This window comes from Centruroides vittatus, unplaced genomic scaffold, assembly GCF_030686945.1.
Source record: "Centruroides vittatus isolate TY-2023 unplaced genomic scaffold, ASM3068694v2 contig_1381, whole genome shotgun sequence".
In the NCBI taxonomy this organism is placed as follows: Eukaryota; Metazoa; Arthropoda; class Arachnida; order Scorpiones; family Buthidae; genus Centruroides; species Centruroides vittatus.
Window position 1 is genome coordinate 770,316 of NW_027120867.1, and position 27,676 is coordinate 797,991.

Consider the following 27,676-nt stretch of genomic DNA (forward strand, 5'->3'; position numbering starts at 1 on the left):
TAATTCTCTAAAACAGGAAACTGTCTTAACAAATAATTTAAAATCAGTACCTTGAAATAACAATAAATGTTATGAAAGATAATTTGTATCAGTGAATTGTTCTAACTTTTTCATATCAAGTACCTTTAATTATATATAGCCTTTATATATAATTTAGTTAAAAGAATCAAAAATACAATAAAATATATTAAAACCTTTTATAGAAAGTGTTGTTATCATTTAATTATTTAATTCAAGGATTATCATCGTTTATCTGAATTGAGAAACTGGTTCTAAGAATTTGGAAACACGAATAAACCAAATTTTTGTGAAATTGCACCAATTAAATCTGTAAACTTATTTAATTACAGCTTGAATTTTTAAAATTTAATCAACCAAAATATATCTTTTTTTTTTTTTTTAAATTAATGCTAACTCGTTACGTACGCTCTTGAAAACAGCTAAAATTTAATACAAAATAATAATAACACAAATTTTTTCTAAACTGTAATATAAAGTTGATATCACATAATTGACTTATTATTTATCATCGTCCACATATAGTATTGTAAAGTACACCATACGATTTCAAATGAACCTATAAAATAAGCTTTAATATAATAAAACATAACACAAATAAGAAAAACTTATTTAATATTTACAAATTGATAATCATAAAATTATCTAATTTTGAACATTAAAACATGGCTCACATTTTTAAATAATTAATTACTTTTAAAAAGAAATTCAAGCAGCTCATAACAATCTCATGTTTCATATTTTATTTTCAATGATTTTTTTTTCTTTTTTTTCCTTTGGTTCATCTTAAACACTTTTTATCATTTGTATATAATTATTTTCTCAATAATATAATATAATTTGTCACATTTATAATGAATAAAACATAAAAATCATCTGAAAAGATGAATTAAAGTAGAAGTTTTTGAAAGAAATTTTTCTGTAATGATAACTTTTAATGTTTTAATTTCACATATGAATTGTTTTTTAAATAAATATGATATTTGTCGACTGAACTGAACGGAGTATTTAACAATTAAGATGTAGGAGAGAATGAAAATAATTAACACATATAATTATATAAAGAGGATACACACCATTATGTTCAGTAAATATATTTCCTGATCCAGTTGATGATATTCTCGAATCTTTTGTTCCTTTATATTTATGATGTTTATTTGTTTTATTCGCATTATGTCCACTACCAACAGATGATGTACTGCGGTTTTCTTTACCTTGTTGTGCACCCATTGCCTGGTGCCTCGAAACACTTAACCAGGCACGAATACTGCTATAAACCAAAATGTAAATAACACATTACGCTGGTTACGTATCCATTGAATCGTATTTGGTTCTGATAAGAGGTACACTACCGTACTACTTGTCCTCATTCAAACCTCCTTAGTGTCTTATCCGCCATCTTGTTTCTTCCGGAAGCTAACAGTAATCTCGAACCGGATGAGTCACTCTGTTAGATCATTCCAGGAAGAATAATGTGATTGTGAACCGCTTCAATGTCATTAACATCGAAAATTTTTTTTCGTTTTTTTAATTAAATTTTTACTAAATCTTCGGTGTATTATCTAATTATTATTTTTCTTAAATTAATTTTTATGCAATTAAAAATATTTTGCCGTAATTAATAGATTTTATAAATTATAAATAAACAGATTTAAGAATAAATAAATAAATAAAAGCATTCTTAGCGCTAGACATTGCCAGGGTTTTAATTCTGTATAATAAAATATCTTACACGTTTAATGCATTTAAGTTGCATAATTTACTTAAATTTTTATTTTATTTTTTTCTTCTTGGTTCATTAAATAGCTTTGCATTGTTCCTTTGCTGACGTAAATAAGAAAGATATTTTTCTTTTTCCCTCTCGCTTATCAAACGAGTTTTGCGATATTATCTCCATTTTAATTAATGTCAAATAAATCGAAATACCTACGTTTACTTGCGATTTTTAATATTGAAAATAAAATTAATGTTAATTTTTATTTTTAAATTGATTTTTAAAAGCATTATCGGAATATTTATAAAATACAATTGAGCTCAAACGCTATATGATATAACAAAAACGTTTTATCAACGCTCAAAACATAAAGTTTTTTATAACCTGCACTTATATTAAATTAAAAAATATAATATTATCAATATAAATATTATTTCTTCTAATCTAAATTGTTTAATCTCTTCGAAAGGTTATTGTTTTTTCTTTTCTTCTTTTTTAATGTATTTCCAAAGTACAAATAGGATAATGTTGAAAAATTCGTCTATCATATTTACTAAAAAATTTAATATATTTTATATATATACATAAATATTTTTATTTGATTTAGATTGAACTTGATATCAAATATTAAAGAGTAAAAGAAACACTGTTTTCGCATAACAAATACTATAGAATTATTTAAGAGTTTGATTTGCACTAGTAAATTTTCCACATGGCAGTTTTACCATTTTGTTCTGCGTTTCACGCTCTAAGTCAAGCATCAAATCTTTTATTAATTATTTATTACCGTATTATAAAAAGAACGTGTTTTAAAGTGGATTTTAAATATATTTTATTAAAAATTAAAAATTTCTTACTTTATATATATATCGGCATAGGCCTATTGGATATACGTGTATATATATATATCCAATAGGCCTATGCCGATATATCAAATTAAAAGTAACAAATGAAAATTATTTCTGCTAAATGTGTATGAAATATGACTTTAAACCATTAAAATGTTGGAACTGCAATGGGATTATCAGTTATTATGTAGCATAAATGGTAAGAATTACAATGTGAAGTGCGGTTGAGGTGTCAATGTATCGTTGTGTTAGATCCGGGTGGTAGGAAAACTCCAGGGATTTTTTTAGGATGGTCTATTCCCGTCCCTCACTATCTGACCGCTCCCATTATAGATCTATAATGGGAGCGGTCAGATAGTGAGGGACGGGAATAGACCATCCTAAAAAAATCCCTGGAGTTTTCCTACCACCCGGATCTAACACAACGATACATTGACACCTCAACCGCACTTCACATTGTAATTCTTACCATTTATGCTACATAATCTGAAAACAATAGTAAATTCGTAATTATGTTCGGAATTTAAACAAAAATTTAATTACGATTTAATTAAACATTCTATAAATTATTTTACATAGGAAACTTAAATTAAAATTTGCAAAAAATTTAATTAAAATAAATGATAAAATTGGATTTTTATATAATCTGTGTATTTTAAATATGAAATTTTGACAAGACTAATAAATAATAATTATAGTCTACATTTTTTTATGTTTTAAATATCTTGAAGAATCCGTGATCGACTCCAATCCGGACTGGAATGTTGTTTTCTATTTTACATTCGTAATGATTCATTCAATTAATGATCGGGCCCATCTAAATTATTAATACAGAAAAATGTTGATAATCATACTGTGTCAATAGCGAAGTTGAGGCCGAAGTTTTCAACGCAAAAACGTGTACGTCGGACGTTTAGCGCCGCTTTCCTGTAGAGCCTAGAAGTTTGACAATGGTGTTTGCAAAGTCAGTGGAATCATGCTCGACATTCCAAACGCCATTGTCAAACTTCTAGGCTTACAGGAAAGCGGCGCTAAACGTCCGACGTACACGTTTTCGCGTTTAAAACTACGGCCTCAACCTCGCTAATTTTTCATTTTTGAAATAAAACGTTTCAGGAAATTTTTGAATTTTTCAGATAGTTTTATTTGCTCCGTAACCAATGAGATCTATCTAATACAGTGATTCTCAACCACTATGCCGCGGCATTTTAGTGTGTCGCGAGATTTTTGAAGTGTGCTGCCACTAATAATATCCATACATAAGCGACGTCAGACAAGTACAGTAGTTTAATCGGTTCTACCGTCCTAGAACGCGTTTGGAGCCCACTGGTGGCCGAGTGGTCTCCGTTCATACTGGTGGTGACCAGACTCTAAACACCGGAGTTCGATCGGGGGTTCGCGCCTCACTCGGACGAGCTGGCAGCGGGAGTTTTATCCGGGTTTTCCTCCTTGCCAATGACGCCTGAATAGGGGCCAGCTTTCCCCCAAGTCCTCCCGGAAGGCATTTCTATCTTTCCTTCTCGCGGTGGCCGTCTCCGATAAGGCCGACTTTGGTCGCATCCGTGACCTCTCATCTGTCTTCTCGGATTGGTTGTCTTCTATAAGGCCGACTCTTCGGTCGCTGAGCGATCATCCTCCTGTTCTTCCGGAGTATAAGCGAAAAGCAATAGACTATCAGCCAAAGGAAAGGAAAGAGCGCGTTTGGAAATTATAACCGGTGTTACCGGTAACTGCCGGTAGTTACCAAGACGTTTAGAAAATGTGATCTAAATAACCAACTGCGTTTAAAAATTAGTTATGACGTCACTGGTTGTCCTGCGGTACTTACCAAAGTAACCGTGTGTGCCGCCAAATTTTTAATTTATTAAAAGTGTATAGTGACGAAAAAAGATTGAGAATCACGATCTAATATATTAAAAACTCTCTATATAAAATCACGTTTGAATAAACCAAACTTTCCAAAATTTCTTGATTTTCATTTAACAAAATTATAGTTTACTCAGTTTAACTCCATTTGTGGCCTTCACGGTTTTCGTGTCCTTGATTTCTTCTCTGAATTGTCTTTTCTATACAGATATACGTGATATAGATTGCTATTTTTATTGCACAGTCTTTATAATTAATCCATTAGTATTGTTTGAATTATGTTTTTATGCTGTACAAATATATTAATAAATTTTATGTTCGGCGCTATTCGTAATTCTTTGTTACGCCGAGGAACAAATTAAATAAGCGAGTTAAACAAAACAAACGACTTTTAAATGTGATCAATGTAATATATCTCGAGAAATTAAAACAATTTTTTTTTACTCTAAAAGACCCTTTTTAATCAAGTTCATTATCAGCCGGATAAACGAGACGGCGAGGCGTTAGTTGGAATTTAGGATCAAACTGGACGGGTCAAAACAATTCAGGAATTGTTGGGGACTGGTCCATTCCGTCTTGTCCCCACAACCCGGTTACTTCTTTGTTTGTTTGTTTGCTTACTTAAATTACGGCAACGCAACACTTGGGCGATGTGGCTACGGGGAATGTCTTCCGGGAGGTCTTTTTAACGGTAACTGGTCCCTATTCAGGCGTTATGGACGTGGAGAAAAACCAGAAAACAAGTGGCCAGCCCATCCTGGCAAGGTGCGTCTCCACGACCGAACTCCCAGTGCTTAGAGAACGAAACCGATTGGCCACTAATGGGCCACTTACTCTTTTATAGACCTAGAAAATTCCTTCTTAGTGCCTACAAGACGAGAAGAGTTTTAAGAAAGTCAAACCCATCGTGAATTCAACTCGTTTGAAGTATTTTCTGAGTTTCTTAGAGCGGTAATCTGGCACCTTAACCACTTGGCCATCCGGCCATCACAAAGTCAATAATTACAAGAAAAAAATGATACTGCTATTTAAAAGTTTAAAATTATTTATCTGGTATAAAAACTAATCTTCCGTCTGCTGTCTGTCCTTTAATCTCAAGAACGGTATTAGATAAATGAAGGACGAGACCAGATATGGAAAGGTTAGGGGCAGGAAACACCAATTAAATTATACATGGACTTTCGGTCTAAACTGTAAGTTATGTCATTTCAATTCAAAAAATTTTCCCAGAACACAATATTAATCAACAAACAATTCTTTAAAATGTTACTATAAAAGACGAGTTTACAAATTTTATACATAAAGGTTTTTACACAAACTGTTATATTTTAATAATAATAAAGAAAACATAATGTAATGACATTTTGAACATTTTTCATTTAAAGATTAAAAAACTACAAGAAAGTGAGAATGAATTCAATCCGAACGTGTTACGAATTCGGACTCTCTTGAATAAAGATATTAGCGAGGTTGAGGCCGAAGTTTTCAACGCGAAAACGTATACGTCGGACGTTCAGCGCCGCTTTCCTGTAAGCCTAGAAGTTTGACAATGGCGTTTGGAATGTCGAGCATGATTCCACTGGCTTTCCAAACGCCATTGTCAAACTTCTAGGCTTACAGGAAAGCGGCGCCAAACGTCCGACGTATACGTTTTCGCGTTGAAAACTTCGGCCTCAACCTCGCTGTTGTTTCCGTATCGCCATTCAGTTAACTTCATAAACATCTTTTTTTATAATTAATCATTGTATTTACAGATAAATTAATTTTGATTATTTATAATTGCTTCTACCATTAGTATTTACCATTTAGTTGTATTTATACAGTAAAAAAAAAAAATCTAGAAAATTTAGTTCTGAATAATATAAAATAAATAATAATTTAAATAATATGTTAATAATATGTGTAATTAATTTAAAATTGTATTTATAAAATATAAAATATAATTTTAATTAATGACGAATATATTTAATAAGAATTTTCCAGAGGGCTCTCCAGTTGATGTCATTTTCAATATGAGAAATGTGATCGATTTCAGATCCCTGAGATTTAATGGACTTTTTTGCTATGTTTATTAAAATTAAATTGTAATGAATGGGTGTTATTATGAGTTCTAGTAAGTTAATTTAATATAACAATTTTTAAAAATAAAAAAGAAAATTCATTAATAAATGAAGACTTTTAAAAAGTTATGAAATGTAAATAAATTTTAAATCGACAACGTGATGATGAAAACAATATTAAATTAAGCTTAAACTTCAAGCAGTTTAATTAACAGTTATTACAGGATATTAGTTTTGTAATAAAAGTTATTACAAAAGAAAATTAAATAAACAAAATAAATAATTGTAATGGTGATTTAACTATAGTTAAAAAAATGATTACGTGTTACATAATTCAAAAATATACTAAAATTGTAGGGAAAGAACATAACAGCATTAGTATCATTTGATAGTCTATGCCACAATGTATGTACATTTGAATTTACATAAATTATTTGATCTGATCTTATCTGACAAGGTAGAACTTCTCAAAATTGGTTAGATTTTAATCTGTATGTTTTTTGGATTTGCTTATTCTGATAATATTAAACAACTGATAACAATAACAGATTCTATTGAATTTTTGTCTTCTATGAAAATACACAACAAATTTCTGATTATGATGTGAAATATTGGTTAATGTTACCTATGGTTCCAAAATGGCAACTCGTCTCTGATTCCAGCAAATAGAAGAAAGGAAACAGTGGGGACGCACGTTCTAACCTAACCTAACCTATTCTAATAATTTTGTTGGTAATAATTATGGTAATTTATTAGAATAGGTTAGGTTAGGTTAGAACGTGTGTCCCCACTGTTTCCTCTCTTCTATTTGCTGGAATCAGAGATGAGCCGCCATTTTGGAACCATAGGTAACATTAACCGAAATGTTATTGGTCTTTGCAATTTTCTGGTAAATGCATTTCAACTGTTATCTGGAAATTGCAGAGGCCAATAATAATGATGTAGCTTTCAAAAGGAACCTTCCCATATTTTCCCTGCTAAGGAATTCTAAGGATTAAATAGAGGAACTTCATCTCTCGTGTGTTTACTCTATCCCGGTCACTGTATTGGCCTTGGATGGCAAATGGAATACGTTGGTGCCACAACACAACTGCTCAAACAACATTTAAAAGAACGTTTAACTTAAAAAAAGGGGGGGCGTTACACAACTGCATTAGTCAGTCTGGCCACAGAACACCAAATCAAAACACACATAGACAGAGCCTGACTACTACATGCAATCAGAGTACAAACTTCTTTCATACACCTTGAGAAGCTAGAGAATATAGGGCTTATAAGAAAAATATGACCATACATTACAAGGATAGCAGCACCCTTAAGAATGTAGATCTCTATTTGAATTCCAGCAATAAATACTATACATAACATTAACAACCAGTCAGATGACATTTCTTCCTTTAAATTACAATGTATAATTTATCTGTTTTTTATCTATACATGTTTTTGATGATCACATCTAAAGTTACTGAAAATATTCGTTTTTCTCATTAGATAATTTTTCATTTTATGCTGGCATTTTGGTTATTATGTTCTTACACTTGTAATATTTATTAAGGCAATTTATTGCATGAGTCTGCCAGCTTTTTAATGGCTTGATACAGAGCGGAACAAAAGTGGGCATGTTGCTTAGTAAAGTGGCTTTAATACAACTGAATAAGCAAACCAATGACAGCCTTTTCAAATGAAAACAACTATGTGGTTGGTTTGCTTATTCAGTTGTATCAAAGCTGCTTTACTTGGCAGCACATCCAATAAATATGAGAGATCTTGTTGCCTCTTTGATTGTGATTGATCTGTCAGAACATCTGACATTTTCTGCTCAACTCATAGATACAAGTGATGTTCAAAACTAAATGAATTTTATTCATATTTTTAAAAATAACTTTTTAGAAAATGAAAAGTGCAGACTGATTTATCAGCAAAATGATTTATTAATTTTGTTAAGAGAATCCTATTGAGATGGAAAAAATTTATTTTCAGTAAAATAAAAAAGCGGCACATGTTCATTTTCAATATATGTTGATTTAATGGACATAAGTTAATATGATGTAATTGACATTTTATTTTGCTCTTTCTGTCTTGTGGACACTAAGAGGACTTTTTTCAAAGCCTATCAATGGTTTGGCTATTATTATTTTGTGTATTTTTTCAATGTGCAGAATACATTGGTTTGAAAAAATAATGTATTGCTTTTAAGTAATACATTATTTTTTAAGTAAATATAATTTTTTAAAGTTAAAACAGTCATTAGTGCAGTGAACTATTAAATTATTTGAATTTTACCATTGGTTGTGTCTTGTCAGATGATTTGGCTCGATCTAAATGTTTGTAAATAGTTTTTTCATGTATAAGTTAGTTTCTATTCAATGGTATCACTTGTGCTTTTCTGCTTTTTTTAATTATTATATGTAACAAAATATAAAATCTCAAGTAAAAGTTCTGTTTATTTTTATTTTTCAATTTATTCTCTTAGCTTTTTTCTGTCCGAAAAGAAACAAGTCCAAAATATGAATCAAACAGTAATTTAATGATTCATTACACTGGATACACCACAATCATTCATTTTATTGTTTTTAATAAATCGAAGGGTCAAATAGTATTAATAAGCCCTAAAATATAAATTTCAATGGTGTTTGTTTAAGTAAGAATATGTTAAATAAAGCTCGAATAATAGTTTATAGAAGATGGATAGTGTCATAAAAGTTTACGAAACATAGCACCACATTGATTAATGAATAAATTATATAACTGCCTAGTTCAGATAGCCAACATTTTTAATAAAAACATATTAAAGAAGCAGGATAACGTGTTACATTAATGTCAAACATTTACTTTTAATTGAATTTCATTAATTTTTTTGTACATCCTTTCTATTAAATATATAGTGATAACATTCACTGTAATAATTAAATAATTTTTTATACAGTTAGATGATATAATTATAAACTTGAAGATCTTATCATTTCCGTGAAGATCTTAAAATTCATTAACATTTTAAATTTTTTCATATTTTATGCAATGCAAAATTTGGTTAATGTTACCTATGGTTCCAAGATGGCAGCTCATCTCTGATTCCAGCAAATAGAAGAAGGGAAACAGTGGGGACGCACATTCTAACCTAACCTAATCTAACCTATTCTAATAAATTACCATAATTATTACCAACAAAATTATTAGAATAGGTTAGGTTAGGTTAGACTGTGCGTTCCCCTGTTTCCTTGCTGGAATCAGACGAGCCGCCATCTTGGAACCATAGGCAACATTAACCCAAAAGGTATATTAAAGTTAAATAAGTATAAATTTCATCAGAAATAATTTAGGTTCTTATTAGTACAAAGAAATTAAAGTTAATTATAAAATATTCCACAGGTAAAAATTTATTATTAGTGACAAATATAAAAACGGTTTTTCAATATTTAGAATTAGCAGTTATATTTATCTTTAGAAAAAACTGGAAAAATTAGTTCGAAACTTCTTGCCAATTGGCTTTACTGTAAACGTATTTCAATATTAGCTATTGACTGTATAATTTTTGCCTTTTAAGTTAAACTATGCCATTTAAATTAAAAAAAATTAGCTAGTTTAATTTTTTAACTATTATAAAATCATCTTTTTTTTATATTATGTATATATATATATCTCATAAATAAAATATATTTAGAATTTGAATATATCGATATAAATCAGAGTAAATGATTCAATCCCTTTCAGATACTTTTATATAACAGGGTTCAAAGTAAGTTGAATGGTATGGGGTGAAAAAAATGTAAACTGAGAAAATGTTTGCTTTATGTTATGATTTATATAATGTTAATGAATATGTATGTTTAACTGTCTATTAATAATAAATTTTATTTTTAAAAAAGTTATCAAAATTGTATTGATTTTAATCTTAAACTATATTATTCAGGAAAATTTATTATTTGTTTTATTGGATTCTTTAAATTCTCATGAAAATTAATATTACAAAAACAGAAAATTCCTCTGATTTCAGCACCGGGGTGAAATCTATACTATCCGGAATATACGCACCAGTTATAGGTTCCTGATAGTATATAAAATTAATATTGATTTTAAATATATTTGTAAGTTGACTTAAACAATTTTAAATTTCCTTTTTTAATTATTATCTTTACATATTTTGATAGATTTTCTAATAAAATAGATGTTTACATTAAAGTTTAATATTAGAAATATTTAAAATTTTTCAATTAATTAATTAATGCCAAGTTTTAATGTCTTTTTAACTAAGAATTTAAACAGATTCTTTATAATTATTTTAATAAAGTAAGAAAATAAGTGTAAAAGTGATTAATTAATTTATATATATATATAAAATTATATATAAAATAATATATATTATAATAATATATAATAATTATATATATAAAAAATATATATAAAATTGTAACTACAAATTAATTTTTTATCAATCTGAATAAGTTTTCTGAAGCAAGTGTAAACATTTTTAACAGTTTTGTTTTTCAGATACAAATACTACTGTAGAAATGCCTTTCTTTCGGTCACATTCAAGTAGTAGTAATGATAGAAGTAAATTGGAGCATAAAATGTGCATCGTAAGTGTTATTAATTTTTTAAATTTATTAATGACAGTTATATTGAAAACTGAATTAAGAAAAGTTCTTCCATACTTACAACTTGTTCTGATGAATATTTGAAGCGACAGATTTAAAGTGATTTAAAAAGTAATTTTATTATTTATCTTATAAATGATTTTATTTTTAAATAATTTTAAATTCTGGTTTGAATATTTATTATAACAAGTTGAAAGTAAAATTTAAGAAGACTCAAAAGAAGCTGAAAATGTTTTTTTGGTAAATAAAACATTTGATAACCTTAACAAGCAGTGTGGAAGGACTTTTTTTTATTATAGATTTGTGGATTTCAAAGATTAACCAAAATTGTTAATTATTTCAAAATAAATGATAAATGGAGAAACCATGGATATATCAAATGAAGTTTTTGTTTGAAAACGTTTTAAATGTACTTTGACAAGGACTGTTGTAAAGGGAATGAAATTTCGAGAGTAATCATAAAGCAATTCATATGTTTGTAGGTGATTATTGAATTTCTCATAGACTGTTGTTTATGGTAAGTTTATAATTCAACTTTAACGTAATGATTCACAGTAGCTAGCCATTGCTGGAACTGACGAATGTAGCAATATTCAAACTTTAGTCATTGTCTAACTTGATGGTGTGTGGTGATAACCAGAGAAATGGAAAAAATGCAGTTGAATAAACATTTATTATAGAATTTTCTATCTTTCATTCATATTGAAATATATTGAAAATATTTATTTAAATATTTTCAATATGATCAATATGTCTTTAGAATTAAATCTTTGATGTAAGATTTAATTCTAAAGACAGTGAAAACAGTTGAATAATTGGGAAAAGATTGTGTTGAGTAATGGTAAAGATCAATCTTTTTTAAGTACTAAAGAACAAAATAACTGTTTTATTTATTTATTTTTTTAAATTAGTTGATGGTTTAATAGTTGATGCTTATCAAAAGTTGTGGAAAAATCTACAAAATAGATTTATCAAAACCGAGTGCTGGAATGATGTATCATTAAGAATTATTATATTTATAGTTTGCCATCTGGTGGAATAGTAGCAGCATGAATTTAACATAACTTCGTAAATTCCATTGTAGTACCACTTTACAGAGTTGCAGAATATTTTCTGGACCAAAAATTCCCCTGAACATACTCAAAATGTCCCAAGCACACTAGTATACAAAAAAAAGAACAATTTATGAATGAACTAATAATCATCACTACACAATTTAAAAAATTCAAATTAAATCAAAACTAATTAAATAGGGCCACCATATAATTTGCCTCCCAATACTAAATATAAATTAACAAAAAATGGTGAAAACTGAACAAATTTTAACAGTCAAGTTTGATTACTCTTCTTACGAGCTGCAGTCAAATTTAGAAAAAACTTTTTGAAATAAAATCATTTTTGCTGGATTTAAAGGTTTATTTTGCAGTGTCTGTTATGTTTTATTCAGTTACAAACAGTCATATTCACAAAAGAAGACCATCCTGAGATGAATTGATCAGAAAATGCAACTGCCAAAAATTGGAGTTGTTTTTGTTGAGACAAATTCTTTCTAAATTGACTGCAGTTAGTAAAAAGAATAATCAAACTTGATCCTTCAAATTTATACAGTTTACACCATACAAAGCACCAACAGTGCCTGCAGCCTGTAAAAAAAGGGAAGGCACAAACTATAAAAAAAGGCATTGTACGTTATGCAAGAAGCTTCAAACTCTATGATTCAATATCAAATCAATGCTCCCACAAGATGGTGCTGGTTGCATCGGCTAACTTGGCTTTGTAAACAATGACGTTGTCAACATATGACAAATAACTACATAAAAATAGTTGCATGGGACAATGGACAAATATCATCTATTAGTTTCTTTTTTACACCGTATTTGCAAAATAAGCTAGATTTCAAGAATTTTCTGTTGTTTGTTGATAAATAAATTTTGGGTCTCTGGAGATTATGAAAAGGGTAACCCAGATGAAAGGTTAGTGCATGCTCCAAGTGCCCCAATGTATGGATACTCCTGCAAAGCATTGAACTTCTGCAGCAATTTTCAAGAAAATATTAATTTTAGTTGCTGAATGACGACATGCTAAAAATGGAAGACGTTTTGAATTGCTTTTGTGATATTTTGACCACTTTCACTTAAGAGTCTTCTACAGCCAAAGTATTGTATATTGAGTCTTAAAATTTTGGGAAATTTTCTTTGGTTAGTTCAGGAAGCTAGATACTGAATTTGGGCAAAATCTAAGATGATCAGGTAAAGTGACTCGATCACTTGATATGGAATGTTCCCATACACAATTATAAACTTGAGATAATAAGTTACATTGATTAACAGAAATAAAATTGATGTCATCACCATGAATGACTACTTTTAGCATGGAGTAATAATTAATTAATGACTTTTTGACATCCAAAACTGCAAAATTTATTTTATTTACAATGATGGTTGTGCAATTTTTTCTGAAAAATTGTTTAATAGATGCATCAGTTTTTGCAAAATGATAAACTTTTTTGAGTTTTTCACCGACTTTTTCATTATTATTATTACGTTGGGTTTAGTGAGTTATACTCGGTTGACACTGGTTGCTGTGTACTATGCCTGACCAGAGTCAAGGCATAGTGCACGGCAAAGCAAAACAAAAATTAAATAAGTGTGTCAGTGTATGTGTCTGTATTCAGGAATTTCCTAACAATATGACATGTATTCAATATAGTGGCCTTCTGTAGTGTGATGTATGTGTTTCTATTCAATTGTAATGTTCCCAGGCTATTGTGTAGTGTGTGTGGTATGACACTTGTAGAGGAGAGAACGACAGGTACAATAAGCACATTATCCATCCTTCACAGATGCCTTGAATTCTGTGTACATGCTGATTTTTTTAGTGCAAGTGTTTTGTACATTGTGAGTGTTTGGAATGAATATGTCTATAATGTATGTGATTTTATTGTGTTTGTCAATGAGTGTGATGTCTGGTCTGTTGTGGTAAATTGTTTTATCTGTGATTATGGTTCTGTCGTAGTACATTTTGTGCGTGTTGTTTTTCAATACTGTCTGTGGAATGTATTTGTAGTATGGTTCGTGGATGTCTACTAATTTGTGTTTCTTTGCAAGCTCTTGGTGTACTACATTTGCTACTTGATTATGTCTGTGTAAATAATCTGTCTGTGCAACCAAAAGTGATGTATAGTTTCTGACATGATGTGACATTTTCTGCATATGTCATTTGTGAGTGTTGTTTCTTCAGTATGTGTTTTCTGTAGATTTTAATATTTATGACCTGATCTTGTATGGCAATCAGGAATCCTTCTGTCTCCCCAAAGAGGCATCCCTGAGCTAACCAGCTGTTTGACACAGTTTTGTCAATAAAATCCTGGGCCAGGTTGTAGAAATGCCTGCCATGAAGTGCCTTTTAAGCCCACAAATGCTTACTTGTGTCTATGCTTTTTATATGTTGTGTTGTGTCCATATGTTGTGAGTGTAAATTTAATGGTGTGTTATTGGAGTCTGCTAGAGTTACTGCTTTATGTAACTGTGATGTTTCTTGTTTTTTGTAGAAAAACTCGCAGTGTCTGTATTTGTTTGTAGTGAAGGTTTACTATGTCGATCAGGTCATATCTGCCATCTTTACATGGAAAGATTAGCCTTTCTATGGCAGATTTAGGATAATGTACTTTATGCTTAGTAAGTGTAGTTCTTGTTTCCCTTTGGAGTTGCTCGAGATCTGTGTGAGTCCAATGTATAAATTCAAAAGAATAAGTGAGTACTGGGACGACGTGTGTGTTTATTGCTTTAACTGTGTGTTTTGTGTTTAATTGTGTTCTGAGAATAGCATTTAACCTCTTTGGTATTCTTTAATTAATCTTTGCTTTATTTGTGTATGTTCTGTTAGTTTGGCCTGTTGGAATCCTAAATACTTGTAGAACTTGCCCTCTTCCATGGATTCAATAACATCTCCATTTCCAAGTGCAAAATCTTCTTTCTTCAGGACTCCTTTTTCTATGTGAAGTGTTTTGCATTTGTCTAGGCCAAACTTCATTTGTATGTCCTTGGTGTATGAATGTGTGATTTGTAGGAGTTGATGAAGTTGTTTTTGTGTGGATGCATAAAGTTTTATGTCGTCCATGTACGTGAGATGTGACAGTGTAAACTGTGTTGTTTTTCTCATATCTGATATTGTAACCATATTGTATGTTGTATAACATGGTAGATAATGGGTTCAGGACTAAGCAGACCCAGAGAGGGCTCAGGGAATCTCCTTGAAAAATTCCTTGCCTAATGAATATTCGGTTTGTTTGTATGGAAGTGTTACTAACCCTGAGATGTAGTGTTGTTCTCCAGTGTTGCATAGTGTTTTAGAAAGAATGCAGTAAGTGATGGATATATTTTGTACATGTGTAGAATATGTAGCAGCCAACTGTGTGGAACACTGTCGAATGCTTTTCTGTAGTCTATATATGCCATGTGTATGTTTCTGTGTTGTTTGTGTGCTTGCGTACAGATTGACTGAATCTATAAGTAACTGTTTTTTGCATCCCCTGTGATTTCTATGGCAACCTTTTTGTTACTTTGTAAGAATGTTGTTCTTCAACATTCAATGTTTGTATATTTTGTTTGCGATGCAGGATGTCAATAATTTGTAGTGTGTTGGAAGACATGTAATTGGTCTGTATTGTGTGGGGTCTGTGGTATTGTTGTTTTTAGATTTCACGTAGGTGATGCCCTGAGTAAGAAAATTTGGCATGTCTTGTGGATTGACGATGATGTGTGTTAGGTTTTTAGCTAGTTCCTTGTGCAGTGATGTGTAAACCTTTTATATCAGAAATTGTGAATGTTGTTTACACCAGGTGTCTTCCAGTTGTGTGTTCTGTTAACAGTGTAGCAGATGTTGTGTATGTTTATTTCAGCACAGGGCATAGCTGGTATGTTGTGCAAGTTTTTATTCTCCTTCTTGATCCAGCCTGCATCAGCATTAGTCTTCTCTTTGGTCCAGTGCAACAGCACTGGACCAAAGAGAAGACCAATAAGTTGTGAGTTCTTCTGTTGGTGTGCCACTGTGCTGTGTATCAGTGTTTGTTTTGGTACTGATATGTCTGTAAAAGGGTTTTTAATTGTTTGTAAATAATTTATTTTGTTGTTTTCGTAGTGTACATGTTTTGTATTGTTTGAGTCTACATGTTTTGGCTGCAAGTTTTTGTTTTAGTGTGTCGATGTATTCTGTAATGTGTGTGTTGTGATGTTCATGTTTTGTGTGTGTTTTTATTTTCTTGAAAATGTTTTTTGAGCTGTTTCTTTAATTTGGGTGTTATGTTGTTTTTAGTGCATTGTGTCAGCCTGCCTAATTGCTGTCTAATGTCATTTATTTGTGTTTCTATTCTTCTCTGTCAGGCAGGTTTGTGATAGAAATGTGTTTTGTGTGTATCTGTCTGTGATTGTATTTTCAGTCTATGGTGTGTTACTTCTGTGACTGCCCAAGCATAAATTACAGGTACTCCTCACTTTACGACCGAGTTCCGTTTCGACGACTGCGTCGTTACGCGAATTGGTCGATAAGCGAGGAGCTTGCGTCGGGAATATAGGATCGTTGTAAAATTATGCAACAGACTTCAAATTTATTAATAAAAAGACATGCATATGTACATATTATCATTTGTTTATTTGGTTATCTGGAGCTATAGAGGGTCCAGGTAAGGGAGATGACAACGATGAAAAGTTGTACCTTCAAGGGCAGAGGTTCTGGATGTAACAGTCGTAAAGAAACTTGTGTGGTTTGCTTTGTAATCTTTTTTTCTTGATAAATTTCCTTATAGCACTTCAAAAATTCACTCATTCCATGTTCGACTTTACTAAAACGTTCAGTATTTGGATCCATAGCCTCAAGTTCCAACATAGGTGCATTAATTTTGGAGAACACACCAGCTAACCCATGTACCATGAATTTCTTTTTCACTTCTTCAGTTCTTTCCTCTTCTTCCTCTTCCAAATGCTGCATCGCTTCTAACTCTATTAAATCCTCATTTGTTAGCTCTCCATCGGCATAATCCACTAATTCAACAATGTCTTCCACTTCAACATATAAATTAAGCGCATTGGCAAGGCCCACAATTGTTTGAATTAAATCAAACTGACTAAAAAGTGTATACTAAGCCTATAGTATGCTTAGTTTGCATGTCACCAATCACCACTGATCGACACTCAAGCTGAGAAAGGAGATTCCCCGAATTGCAGGTTGAAACTCGATTGGTCGTAAGTGTGAGTGGTCGTTAAGCAGATAGATCGTAAAGTGAGGAGTATCTGTAATGTATGAATGTCTGAGAGTGTAGAAATTAAATGAATGTAGTGTGGTAGTAAGTGAGTGTTTACATAATTTAGTGTTTTTCCTACTACCTTTGATGTGTTGATTTTTGGTATTTGTGGTCTTTGTGTGGGATCTATACCTGTATATTTAGTGAGTGTTTCCTGAATATAACTGAGAGCATATTAACTAAATCTGTGTTATCAGTGGTGGATGATGAAATGCCTGTAGTATCATTAGTAGTAGTTGTTGTGTGTGTGCTATAATCAGTGCTTGTTGCTAGATTATCCTGACAGGTTATGTGATCTTCATTAATGTTAAATGTTTCTGTCTGTTGATGTATTTGATCAGCAACCTGTTGTTTGATACGTTCGAGTGTTGTTTGTGGTATAAGGTTCTCGTGTATATGGAATGGAATACATGGAATGCTTGAATAGTTTGTTTTAATTTAATGAATAGCCACAGATGAATTTTCTTTCTTAATTGCTTAGTTTTATCTAAACATAAAATAAACTTGTATGGGAATATGGAATGGTCCTTTCTCTTTATACAAAAAATGGAATGTTTCATAGAGATAAGAGAATACATTTAAAAAATTCAAGAAATACAGATAATAATGAAGGTTAAGAACACTATTCTAGATTGTCTGAGAATGTAAACATGATCATTTTCTAAAAAGTTTTGGCATTTTTTTTTAAGAAATTATATTTTAAATATTTGGGCTGGAATTTGAAAAAATCTTAGACATATAAATTTCCACTGTCATCCAACCATCCATCCATCTGTCTTTCCTTAATTTTAAGAATGGAGTTAGATAGATGAAAGATGAGATCAGATATGGAAACCTTAGGGGCAGGACGCCCCAATTAGCTGTATAAGAACTCTTGATAGAAACTGGAAGCCATGTTATTTCAATTCAAAAATTTTTTCCTGAAAGGTATTAGATAGATAACCAGCACAACTCTATTGTTAAAGGAAAAGTATGATGTACAGGGACAAGCCAGTACTAATTTGAGGTGGAGAACATTATTTTAAATTAAATAAATTAAAAATATGATTAAAAATTGCAGCCCAGCATTGTGACAATGTCACAATAAATAAATAAATAATTGCTTACTTATATTTAATATATTCTATAAGAAATTATATTTTATAAGATAGGATTAAAGGAAAATATGATAAATCAAAATATGATTAAAAAATTACACGACTTCTGATCCAGACTGAAAGTTTGTATATAGTTAATCAGGGCTTGCAGTCCCAAAGCTTTCCACATGTGGTCTTGATTTTCCTCTATCTAACAGTGATTCTCAGCTGGGGTCCATGTAACATTACTGGAGGTCCACAGGAAAAAAATACTGAATTGGAGGTTCATGGTGATATTTTAGTGGTCTATAGGTTAATTCTACTAACTAAAAAGAAAAAACTGTTAGCGTATTGTTGCTAACCTAATAATCAATAGTGTAAAATATCTAATGTTTTTAAAATTTATAGATACAAAAATATGTCAAACAAATTATAAATTATATTCAGTTATTTAATATGAATAGTTTCTAATTCATAAATCTATATGATGTTTATAATTTATATTATAAAATCAGCACACTTTATTACTGAGAAAGTTCATTTATTCTGCTAAACAAACATTTTCAACCTATTCTACAGGCCATTCTACTTAGAAATGACAAGGGTAAGGTTAAAGAGCGTGAACAGCCAGGAGTGTACGCAATACCATACAAGAACGACCTTTTGGGCGTAGACAAGGAGTATATAGGAGTCATGACTACAAACCTTAACAAAAGGGTTAACCTGATGATGGCCCATAGAATGAGTTGAAAATGTTTGTTTAGCAGAATAAATGAACTTTCTCAGTAATAAGGTGTGTTGGTTTTATAATATTGAAGAATTTGAGTGTGAATAGGAGAATTATAATTTATATATTAATTAGTAATAAAAATGATTATATACTATATATCATTTTTTCAATAAATTTAAATATTTCCGAAAATTATTTTTAGGCTAAAGAAACTCCAGAACCAATATTTGATTTAGCAGAATGTAATTTATCAGAGGTAGGATTTAAACTGTAAAATATTCAATTAATTTGTTTTAAAATTTTAACTTAAATAAATATCTATTTTAATATTTTTTTAAAAATAGGATATTATGATTATTTTCTGAATTTGCATCTAACAGATTATGGAGATGAATCAGATCACTTTTTATTTTTTATGAACACATTCTGTATGTTTATCTAACTGTAAAAATGTTTTTTAATTGTGTAATGGTGATTGTTGACAATTAAACTAATGATTTATTTAATTATCTTCAGAATTAACAAAGTTTATTGATATTTAATTGAAGCAATTGACAGGCTTTTTAAACAAGTTTTCTATTACAGGAAATTGGGAAGTTATGAAAAAATTAGCCAAATTTTAAAAAATATAAAAAATTTATTAATTATGAAACATTTATAAATTGTCTAAATTTGATTAAATGTAGTGGTGGTAGTAGTAGTAGTAATTTAAAATTTTGTATACTAATTCTCAAACACAATAGTCACTTATCCGAAAAGCCTTTAATTCTCAGGAAATGTATGTTATTGAATTTTTGAATTATTAAAAATTATTAAAATTTTGAATTATTAAAAATTATTAAATGAATGCTGGTCATGTAGCATCAGAGTAATTGTGATACTCACATTTTACTTTTTCTTACGCTTGCTGGAATACTTGAGCTGTTGCAGTGTTTTGTTCATTTTATCTTTCATAAGAGTACTTATTTGTAGAGCCTACATATTATGACTAAAGGGTTGGCACCATGTCAAGATGTCACATTAGGACTGACACCACTGTTTTAGAGAACACAGAGATCACGATAGCTACTATGTTTCATTTCGTGTGCAAGCGGCCATGTTTGTAGGTGGTCAGATTCGGGATAGAGACAGTCCAAGAGACAGCGTATCTGGAGAAAAAAGTGCACTCAACTACTGCATTTCCAAAAATTTACCTGTTTTATTGTATAGACTTTTATTGTAATTACACATAATAGGCATATTCAAGTTTACAATATAACTATAAGCAATAAACTAGCATCTATATCATTCCCAATTAAATCGGATCCCTAACTGAGAGAGAGAGTTTACAATCGAATGCGAAGTTGATAAATACCTTAGTGGTGGTGGATGGCGTTGGTTTTGTAGATTTAGTAGATTCCGTAGATTTGGTAGATGGTCCTTTTTGAGGATTTCAAGGATGTCATCTAAAGTAAGATGATATCCAACTCAATAATCTGATTGATATCCAAAACGGGTGAAAGAACTGTCCAAGACTTGATTCCATTGTGATAGCGAACCTTAATTCTGACGAGATAGCAAACCTTGAACTCTAACTAACTCGAGAACATCAACAACAACATCAACATCAACATAGAAGGGGATTGATGGCAACACCTATGTTGCCATCAATCCCCTTCTTTTATTTGGGGGTTCTCCTCCTCACTGCAATTGCCCTTTTTTGGAAATTTTAAAGTCTATGTTCAATAGCAATTTTTTTCATTAGGTTCCTGGTGACACGTGTCATCTCTGGACAAGGAAGCAAGTCCGTGGTAAAAATTATAATCACATCCTTTTTTGTTTTTCTTCTACTTTCAAAAAATTTTTGAAAAAGGGAAAAAAATTTTTTATTGAGTTCGGGCTTTCACAATATTACTATCATCACAACATTTGGTACAAAAAGAGTTAAAATTTATTAATATGGCAATATGTAGGGCAGGATACACTTATGCTAATTCAAGTGCATTCACTCCCATATGCAAAAATTTCTCTTTCCACCTTCAAAATTAGAAATAATAGAAAAGGATCAAATTTATATAAACCCTTCCATTTCATATCTTGGGTCTGTCTTTATGCATTACTAGAAGGTTTTGAAATTAAGGGTTTAACCTTCCAATAAAACCACAGCTACCCTTACAAAGAATACTATGTAAAAACAGGGACAAATTAACTACATTAGAAAAGTCAGGCATATATGTAATTCCCTTACAACACCAAAACAATGGTGAAAAAGGGATATATATTTGGGGCTACAGAAAATTGAAAAGCAAAATATTGGAACAACAAGATGACATTTGTAAAAATAAAATTTCCACAGAACTATTTAGAAGGGTTCTCAATCATTACTTTACACCTCTGTGTAATGAATCTTCCATACTTGTTCAATGTGCGAATCACAATTGTTTATTTATCTGGGAAACATTATTAATTGAGAAATTAGAGTCATATAAGAGACCCACCCTAGAGCTCCCAAAAATATTGATTTCACTATTCAATAATTTAAAAAATTAAATCACAGCTGCCAATAATTTTCAATTATAATTTGACTGTTAATAAAAATGTAAGTTTAATAGTGCACCATTTAAATTTAACATGTGTATTCCAGTTTGTACAAATTAATATTAAACATTAAAAATAACATGTGCAATCAAATTAGAACATATTAACGTTAATGTTCAAATTCATATCAATTTATCATTTGCTTGAAGAAGACATTCTATATGTGTTGAAAGGGCTTGCAAAATTTTCTATATTTGTTTTGTGTTTTACTGATAAAATCCTTATTAATGCCGATAGACAGTGCTCATAAACTTTTATATGACAAGAATCTGTCATGAAAAATTACTTGTTTCTTTCATACTCCAGGGAAACTGGAAGGAGATATTCCTTCATGCTTCTAAATGGAATAGGACATTGGTACAAGGAACACACACAATCGAATTTTCTTTTGGAGTGCCACCAGTATGGTTTGACACCAAAGTATTATATATCACATTAAATTACAAATCACTCCCAAGGTGTACAGTGAAAACTGCTTAGGCAACCACTTGCATTTGACGGGCACCTGTCAAAAATTTCAGGCACGGATTAGTTTATACATAGAGTCTTTGTATAAGTTACCCGTATTAAACGACCACCTGTGTAACGCGACTGCGGGCATCGATTTTTGGTCCAAAACAACATACAACAACTATAATAAGCGACCACTTCCGCGAATATATCTGGTCTAAACTCTCGTTTGAACCTCGGGCACTTCTCCCACCCTTGAAATTAGGCGCAGGTGTTAATGAATTAGTCTAGCAACAAAGGAAATTCATTTCAGTTTGTTTGAAATTGTCAGAAAAACGAAAGAAATGCAAAGTGTTGTTGTTAGAAGATTGTGTTAAAGTTATCAGAGAAAGTGAAAACGGTTTACCACAATGGCAATTAGCAACGAAGTTTAACTGTGGGTAAACGAAATTTATTTTACCATAGACCTACAGTATTTTCCTTAGGGGTATAAAATATTGTACATGATACAATTAATCAACTGATGTCATCATTTGATAAAATTTATTTTATTTATTTATTTATTTTTTTTGATGCTCATATACAGTACATGTGCGATAAATAGTTTCTGTATCAACCTACCTTATTTCCACGATATTTTTAGAAAAATAATATTCAAGTAACTTTTGCACACAAAATATTCAAAAAATAATAAATGCATTAATGCAAAAATCACTTTTACAGGCAACCTTCCTTTTTCGATTCCGCCATTGTCATTGGACAATTGCAGAAAGTAATGAAATCATATTATGAGAAAAAATAAAATAAAATCGTTTTATTATTAATTAATAATTTTTCTTATTGTACTTAAGAAAATATTAAATATTAAAAAAATACAGTATTTTTAAAGTTAAATTAAGATTAAACTAACAATAACCAAAACCAAAGTGATGGAGAGATATGATGCACTTGTATATCAATGACGTAATACATGTAACTGACGAGCGAACAAAAAGAACCAAGTTGAATTAATTAAGTCAGAAAAAAGAAAGTGTGCATTATAATCGAGAAAATGTGAGTATTGTATTAATCTTTAAAATATTGGTATTAAATCTGTCTTATAAAATCACAATGACTCCTGTCAATCGAGTTATTCGATAAGAATAAAGTACAATGACTATATAGCTCTATCATTGAAAAAATTCACTTATTTTTGCTCACCTCGAGTTTTGCTAAAAGACTAAAGACTAAAAATGACTAAAAGTGCGCAAAATATGTATGGAAATATGGTATTACAGCACCAACTGCATTAGGATGACCACCTGTCTAAAAGGCCACTTTTTGAAGGAACTGTGGGTGGTTGCCATAGACAGGTTTTACTGTATAGGTATACATTAACACCAAAGGTCAAACAAAAATACTTGGCAAAACTCATAAGAGAAAAAAGGAAGGCATTGACATTTAATAAGCTATCTCTATATCTTGCACATATGAGGTTTGTGGAATGGTGTGATCCAGTAATGTTATATGAACAACTAGCTAAAATCAATAATATTGTGAAATCTGGAAGTTAAGAACCTAGAATTTCTAAATTATTTCACTCCAGTTATAAACGACTTAATCAACAACATTCCATACCCGGGAAATTGTTGACCCTCGAATGGCAACGATTGTCCCCTAACTATCAACAAACCGTTATTCCTTCGGAGCAGGTAGATCATCTTGCACGATGGTTTATAGTTAGCGTCCGAACTAGTCGTTTATTTAATATCCCGGGAACACCTATGGCCCTAATAGTGATTCGTTTTCGATCACGTGACAAGTTTTCCCATCAAAAACTTATAAAAGACGCTTCCTTCCCCCCCTAAGGGGCTCCTTCGTCTCGCTTTTACGACGTGCACTACGCCATCCGCCGGACTCTCAAAAAGTTTCTAAGTTCTTTAAGTGCCACTGCCCTGCCTACGAAAAAACAAGCTCTACGTGCCATCAGCCCATTACCGGATTCTCCATCAGCCAAACTTTATCGTCACTTCTGATTCCGTCTATTACGGACTTGTTAAGAGGTATGAAAAATAATTGTAAACTCTCTCTCTCCGGCCCCTTTTTGTATACGAGGGTAGAAGTGTACTTTAGTTCGTTTAGCTTTCATTAAATTTTGTTTTTGTTATAAAATGGTGTCTTTCTTGACTGTCGGCTTCGCCTTATCGTCGGCCCCATCCTTCCTCCTCCTCCACTCGCGTAACGCGTAACGCGCCGTCGACGTAACAGCCATCCTTGACAAGTGAGTCACGGGAAAAAGAGGTACGACTCCCTCTTACCTCCCCGAGATCTCACACATTGGTGACAATCGAAGGGGTGGCGTCTTTTTAGGCACCCCCGATTTCACATATTGGTTTGCAGGAGTGGGGTCTCGACTTTTTCGAAAAATCGATAAGGCGAAAAACAGCCACAGTCGGGAGAGAGGTCGAATTGAGTTGAATTAGGAATCATAGGAGTAGGGTCGTACTAGAATCTCCGACCTAGTTGTAAGAACTAACGAAATAAACATAATGGAAGACGATCCCCGCGATGCGGCTGGGCCAGCCCACCCAAATCCTAATCCGGCACCGAATCCCCTTACATTGGGAGGTTTAGGCGGAATAATACCCCTATTACCCGTATTCTCGGGAGAAGCAGGAGGCCCTCGGGTAACGGACTTTTTTGATTCGTTAGCCGATGTTACTAAGGTAGCGGCATGGTCCAAGGCCCAGATGCTGGCAGTGGCAAAATTAAAACTTACGGGTATCGCGAGAGAATTCGTCCGGAAGGACCGAAGAATAAAAGAAGTGGATGACTTCGACGAATTCAAGCGATTGATGATAGCGCGTTTTGAACGGGAGCCATTTTCCTTTCGATTATCTAAATTTTATGCGTGCGTGCAGAAAAGGGACGAGGACGTACAGACTTATGCTGCTAGACTCCAAGCACTGGCGATGGAGATAGAAATTACGCCGGAGCCTGGCGCGACTGCCGCCGAGACCGCGATTATTGAACGAGTTCAGAGGAAGGAGTTAGATGAAAGGCTTAAAGCGCAATTTTTGAACGGAATAGACATAAGAATCCGGCAGCGCGTAATGAGCCGTGAGGCTGAGACATTCGATGAGGCTCTAAAAGCCGCGATCAGTGAGGAAACAATTGAAAGTCTCACCGCGCATCCAAGAGGAATCATGCGAACAGTAAGGGAAAGCGATAAAACCTCAGCTCAGGAGGAGTTAGCGCAAGTAACGTCAGCGATGGAGGACTTAAAGGCTAGAATGGACGGACTAATCCGAAACTCTCCTCGTTTCGGCTCTAGAGATCCTATATCTCGCCGAAATCATCGAGGAGGCTATACTCCTAACTCCTACAATAACAATCCCAATAATAATCCGCATTTTAGGCGTAACGCAAATCGGTCGAACTCCCCTAATTGCCGAGGTGACCGCCCTTTCGGTCAGTCAAAATGGAATCTCAATCAAACCCCGAACCAACGCTCGCCCGCTTGCCGAAACGGCAATCCTAGCGACCGCTTTATGCGAAACGATTCACCCAGGCGACGTGAACCCGAAGGGGAGAGGAATAGGGTCAGATTTCGATCGCAGCCTACTGAAGAAAATCGAGGCAAATGGAAGGGCAATGTACGTAGTGTAGAAGGACGACGACCTCGATCTAACTCTAGTAAAGCCTCTAGGACCCCTCCTTTTTCCTCTCGAGAGATCCGAGGCTCAAACTTTGACTTAGAATGTCCGCCTTATAGGACTCCTTCGAAGCGAAATCGAAGAACCTCCTCAGTACGAATCACTAATTATACTTCCGCACCTAGCGAAGCTACATTTGACTGTTACATAGGTGGCAATCCCGCTATAGTGCAGATAGATACTGGTGCGAAGGTCTCACTTTTATCAAAGGTTTTCGCTAACTCTATGAAAGAAAGAGTACATATAGATCATAACAAAGACACAGACCTTAGAAGCGCTACGGGACATGTAATTCAGACCTACGGTATTATTAGCCCTACTTTCCAGATAGGAAATCTGCGCTTCCCCTTTGCCTGTTGCCTAGTTGATCACGATGTCACCTCTCCCTGTGACGGCATCATAGGCCGGGATATGATAACCGACAAGGGATTCTGTATTGATTTAAAGGGCCGAGAATTAACTATCCCTCCGCAGACAGTGATACCTATTCAAACCTCAGGGAATAATAAAAGAGCGGGAAGGATTCAACAGAACCAACAAAGGGAAAGAGGCCCGAATAGAGATAATAGAACACGAAAGAGAACAGAGGCTCCTCCACTAGAGGAAAATGTCGGCTCAGCGAAAAGGTCGTACCGGTCAACAGATCGGGAGGAAGGAAAAGGAGTAGTGTTAATTGAATCCTGTCAACTTCCCCCTATGACAGAGAACATAGTTACTGCTAGAATTGTTGGCGATAAGCGACCTAGTAAAGTCGGAGTAATCGAAACTGCTTCCTTCACTCAGGAAGGAGTTTCAGGAGTCAATTTGTTGGTGACCCCAAATAAAAAGGGACAAGTTCCCGTACGTCTTCGTAATGACACTCGTAAGACAATTAAGTTAGAGAAAGATGGTAAGGTTGGCACCTTCTTTGAGGCTATCGAAGAAAGTGAGCCCGCAGATACTATAAAGGAAGGGGCATCCACGAACCTATCGAAAGCAGAATTGAGCCACCTTTTTGATTGGACTGGCGTCCCCCGGAACGAGAAACGAGATCTCTTAAATTTACTATATAAATATAGGCATGTCTTTGCCGTGAATGACTATGACCTTGGCTACTGTAATATTGTGCAACATACAATAAATACTGGCGATGCGGCACCTATCTATTCGCCTCCTTATCGCATTCCCTACGCCCAACGCCAACAATTAAACGATATCATAGATGACCTCTTGGCCCATAATATTATCGAACATTCTACGTCCCCTTGGAGTTCGGCTGCTCTCCTAGTTAAGAAAAAGGACGGATCGTTACGCTTAGTAATAGACTATCGTAAACTAAATAAAATCACTAAAGTAGACCCGTATCCTCTGCCTTTAGTGCAGGAATCCCTAAGCCTAATGGGACAAGCGAAATACTTTTCGACGATGGATACGATTTCAGGATTTTGGCAATTAGGAGTAGGTGATAAGGAAAAGACCGCATTCTCTACGCCAGACGGCCACTATCAATGGAATAGGGTTCCGATGGGTCTTAAAACAAGTCCTGCGGTTTTTGAAAGGTCGATGGATTTCATCTTACATGGTCTCAAAGGAAAGACATGTCTTGTATACATGGACGATATACTAACATTTAGTCCAGACTTCCCTAGTCACCTAAAACGACTTGAACAAATATTTCAGAGACTCGGAGAAGCAGGCATAAAATTAAAACCTAAGAAATGCCATTTCCTGCAACGCCAGATAAAATTTCTGGGTCACGAAATTTCAGAA

General features: G+C 32.7%; 2 protein-coding genes across 10 annotated transcripts in view; one reads left to right on the forward strand and one right to left on the reverse strand.

Moving 5' to 3' along the window:
- Positions 1 to 1,468, reverse strand: part of Abl (tyrosine-protein kinase Abl) — a 94,417-nt gene extending 92,949 nt beyond the window's left edge. For 3 of the 7 annotated variants that reach the window (XM_067289367.1, XM_067289365.1, XM_067289363.1), the window contains exon 1: positions 1,095 to 1,462. In XM_067289367.1, the coding sequence (XP_067145468.1) occupies positions 1,095 to 1,248 (154 nt within the window). In that variant the 5' untranslated portion in view covers positions 1,249 to 1,462. Of the gene's footprint in view, positions 1 to 1,094 lie in introns of all 7 variants that reach the window. The other 4 variants (XM_067289364.1, XM_067289360.1, XM_067289361.1 and 1 more) reach the window with 3 other exon arrangements.
- Positions 1,469 to 6,420: 4,952 nt separating this feature from the next.
- LOC136990913 (E3 ubiquitin-protein ligase LRSAM1-like) overlaps positions 6,421 to 27,676 on the forward strand; it is a 105,404-nt gene continuing 84,148 nt past the window's right edge. For 2 of the 3 annotated variants that reach the window (XM_067289379.1, XM_067289380.1), the window contains exons 1-3: positions 6,421 to 6,559; positions 10,995 to 11,083; positions 19,408 to 19,461. In XM_067289379.1, the coding sequence (XP_067145480.1) occupies positions 6,538 to 6,559; positions 10,995 to 11,083; positions 19,408 to 19,461 (165 nt within the window). In that variant the 5' untranslated portion in view covers positions 6,421 to 6,537. Of the gene's footprint in view, positions 6,560 to 10,981; positions 11,084 to 19,407; positions 19,462 to 27,676 lie in introns of all 3 variants that reach the window. The other variant, XM_067289381.1, reaches the window with a different exon arrangement.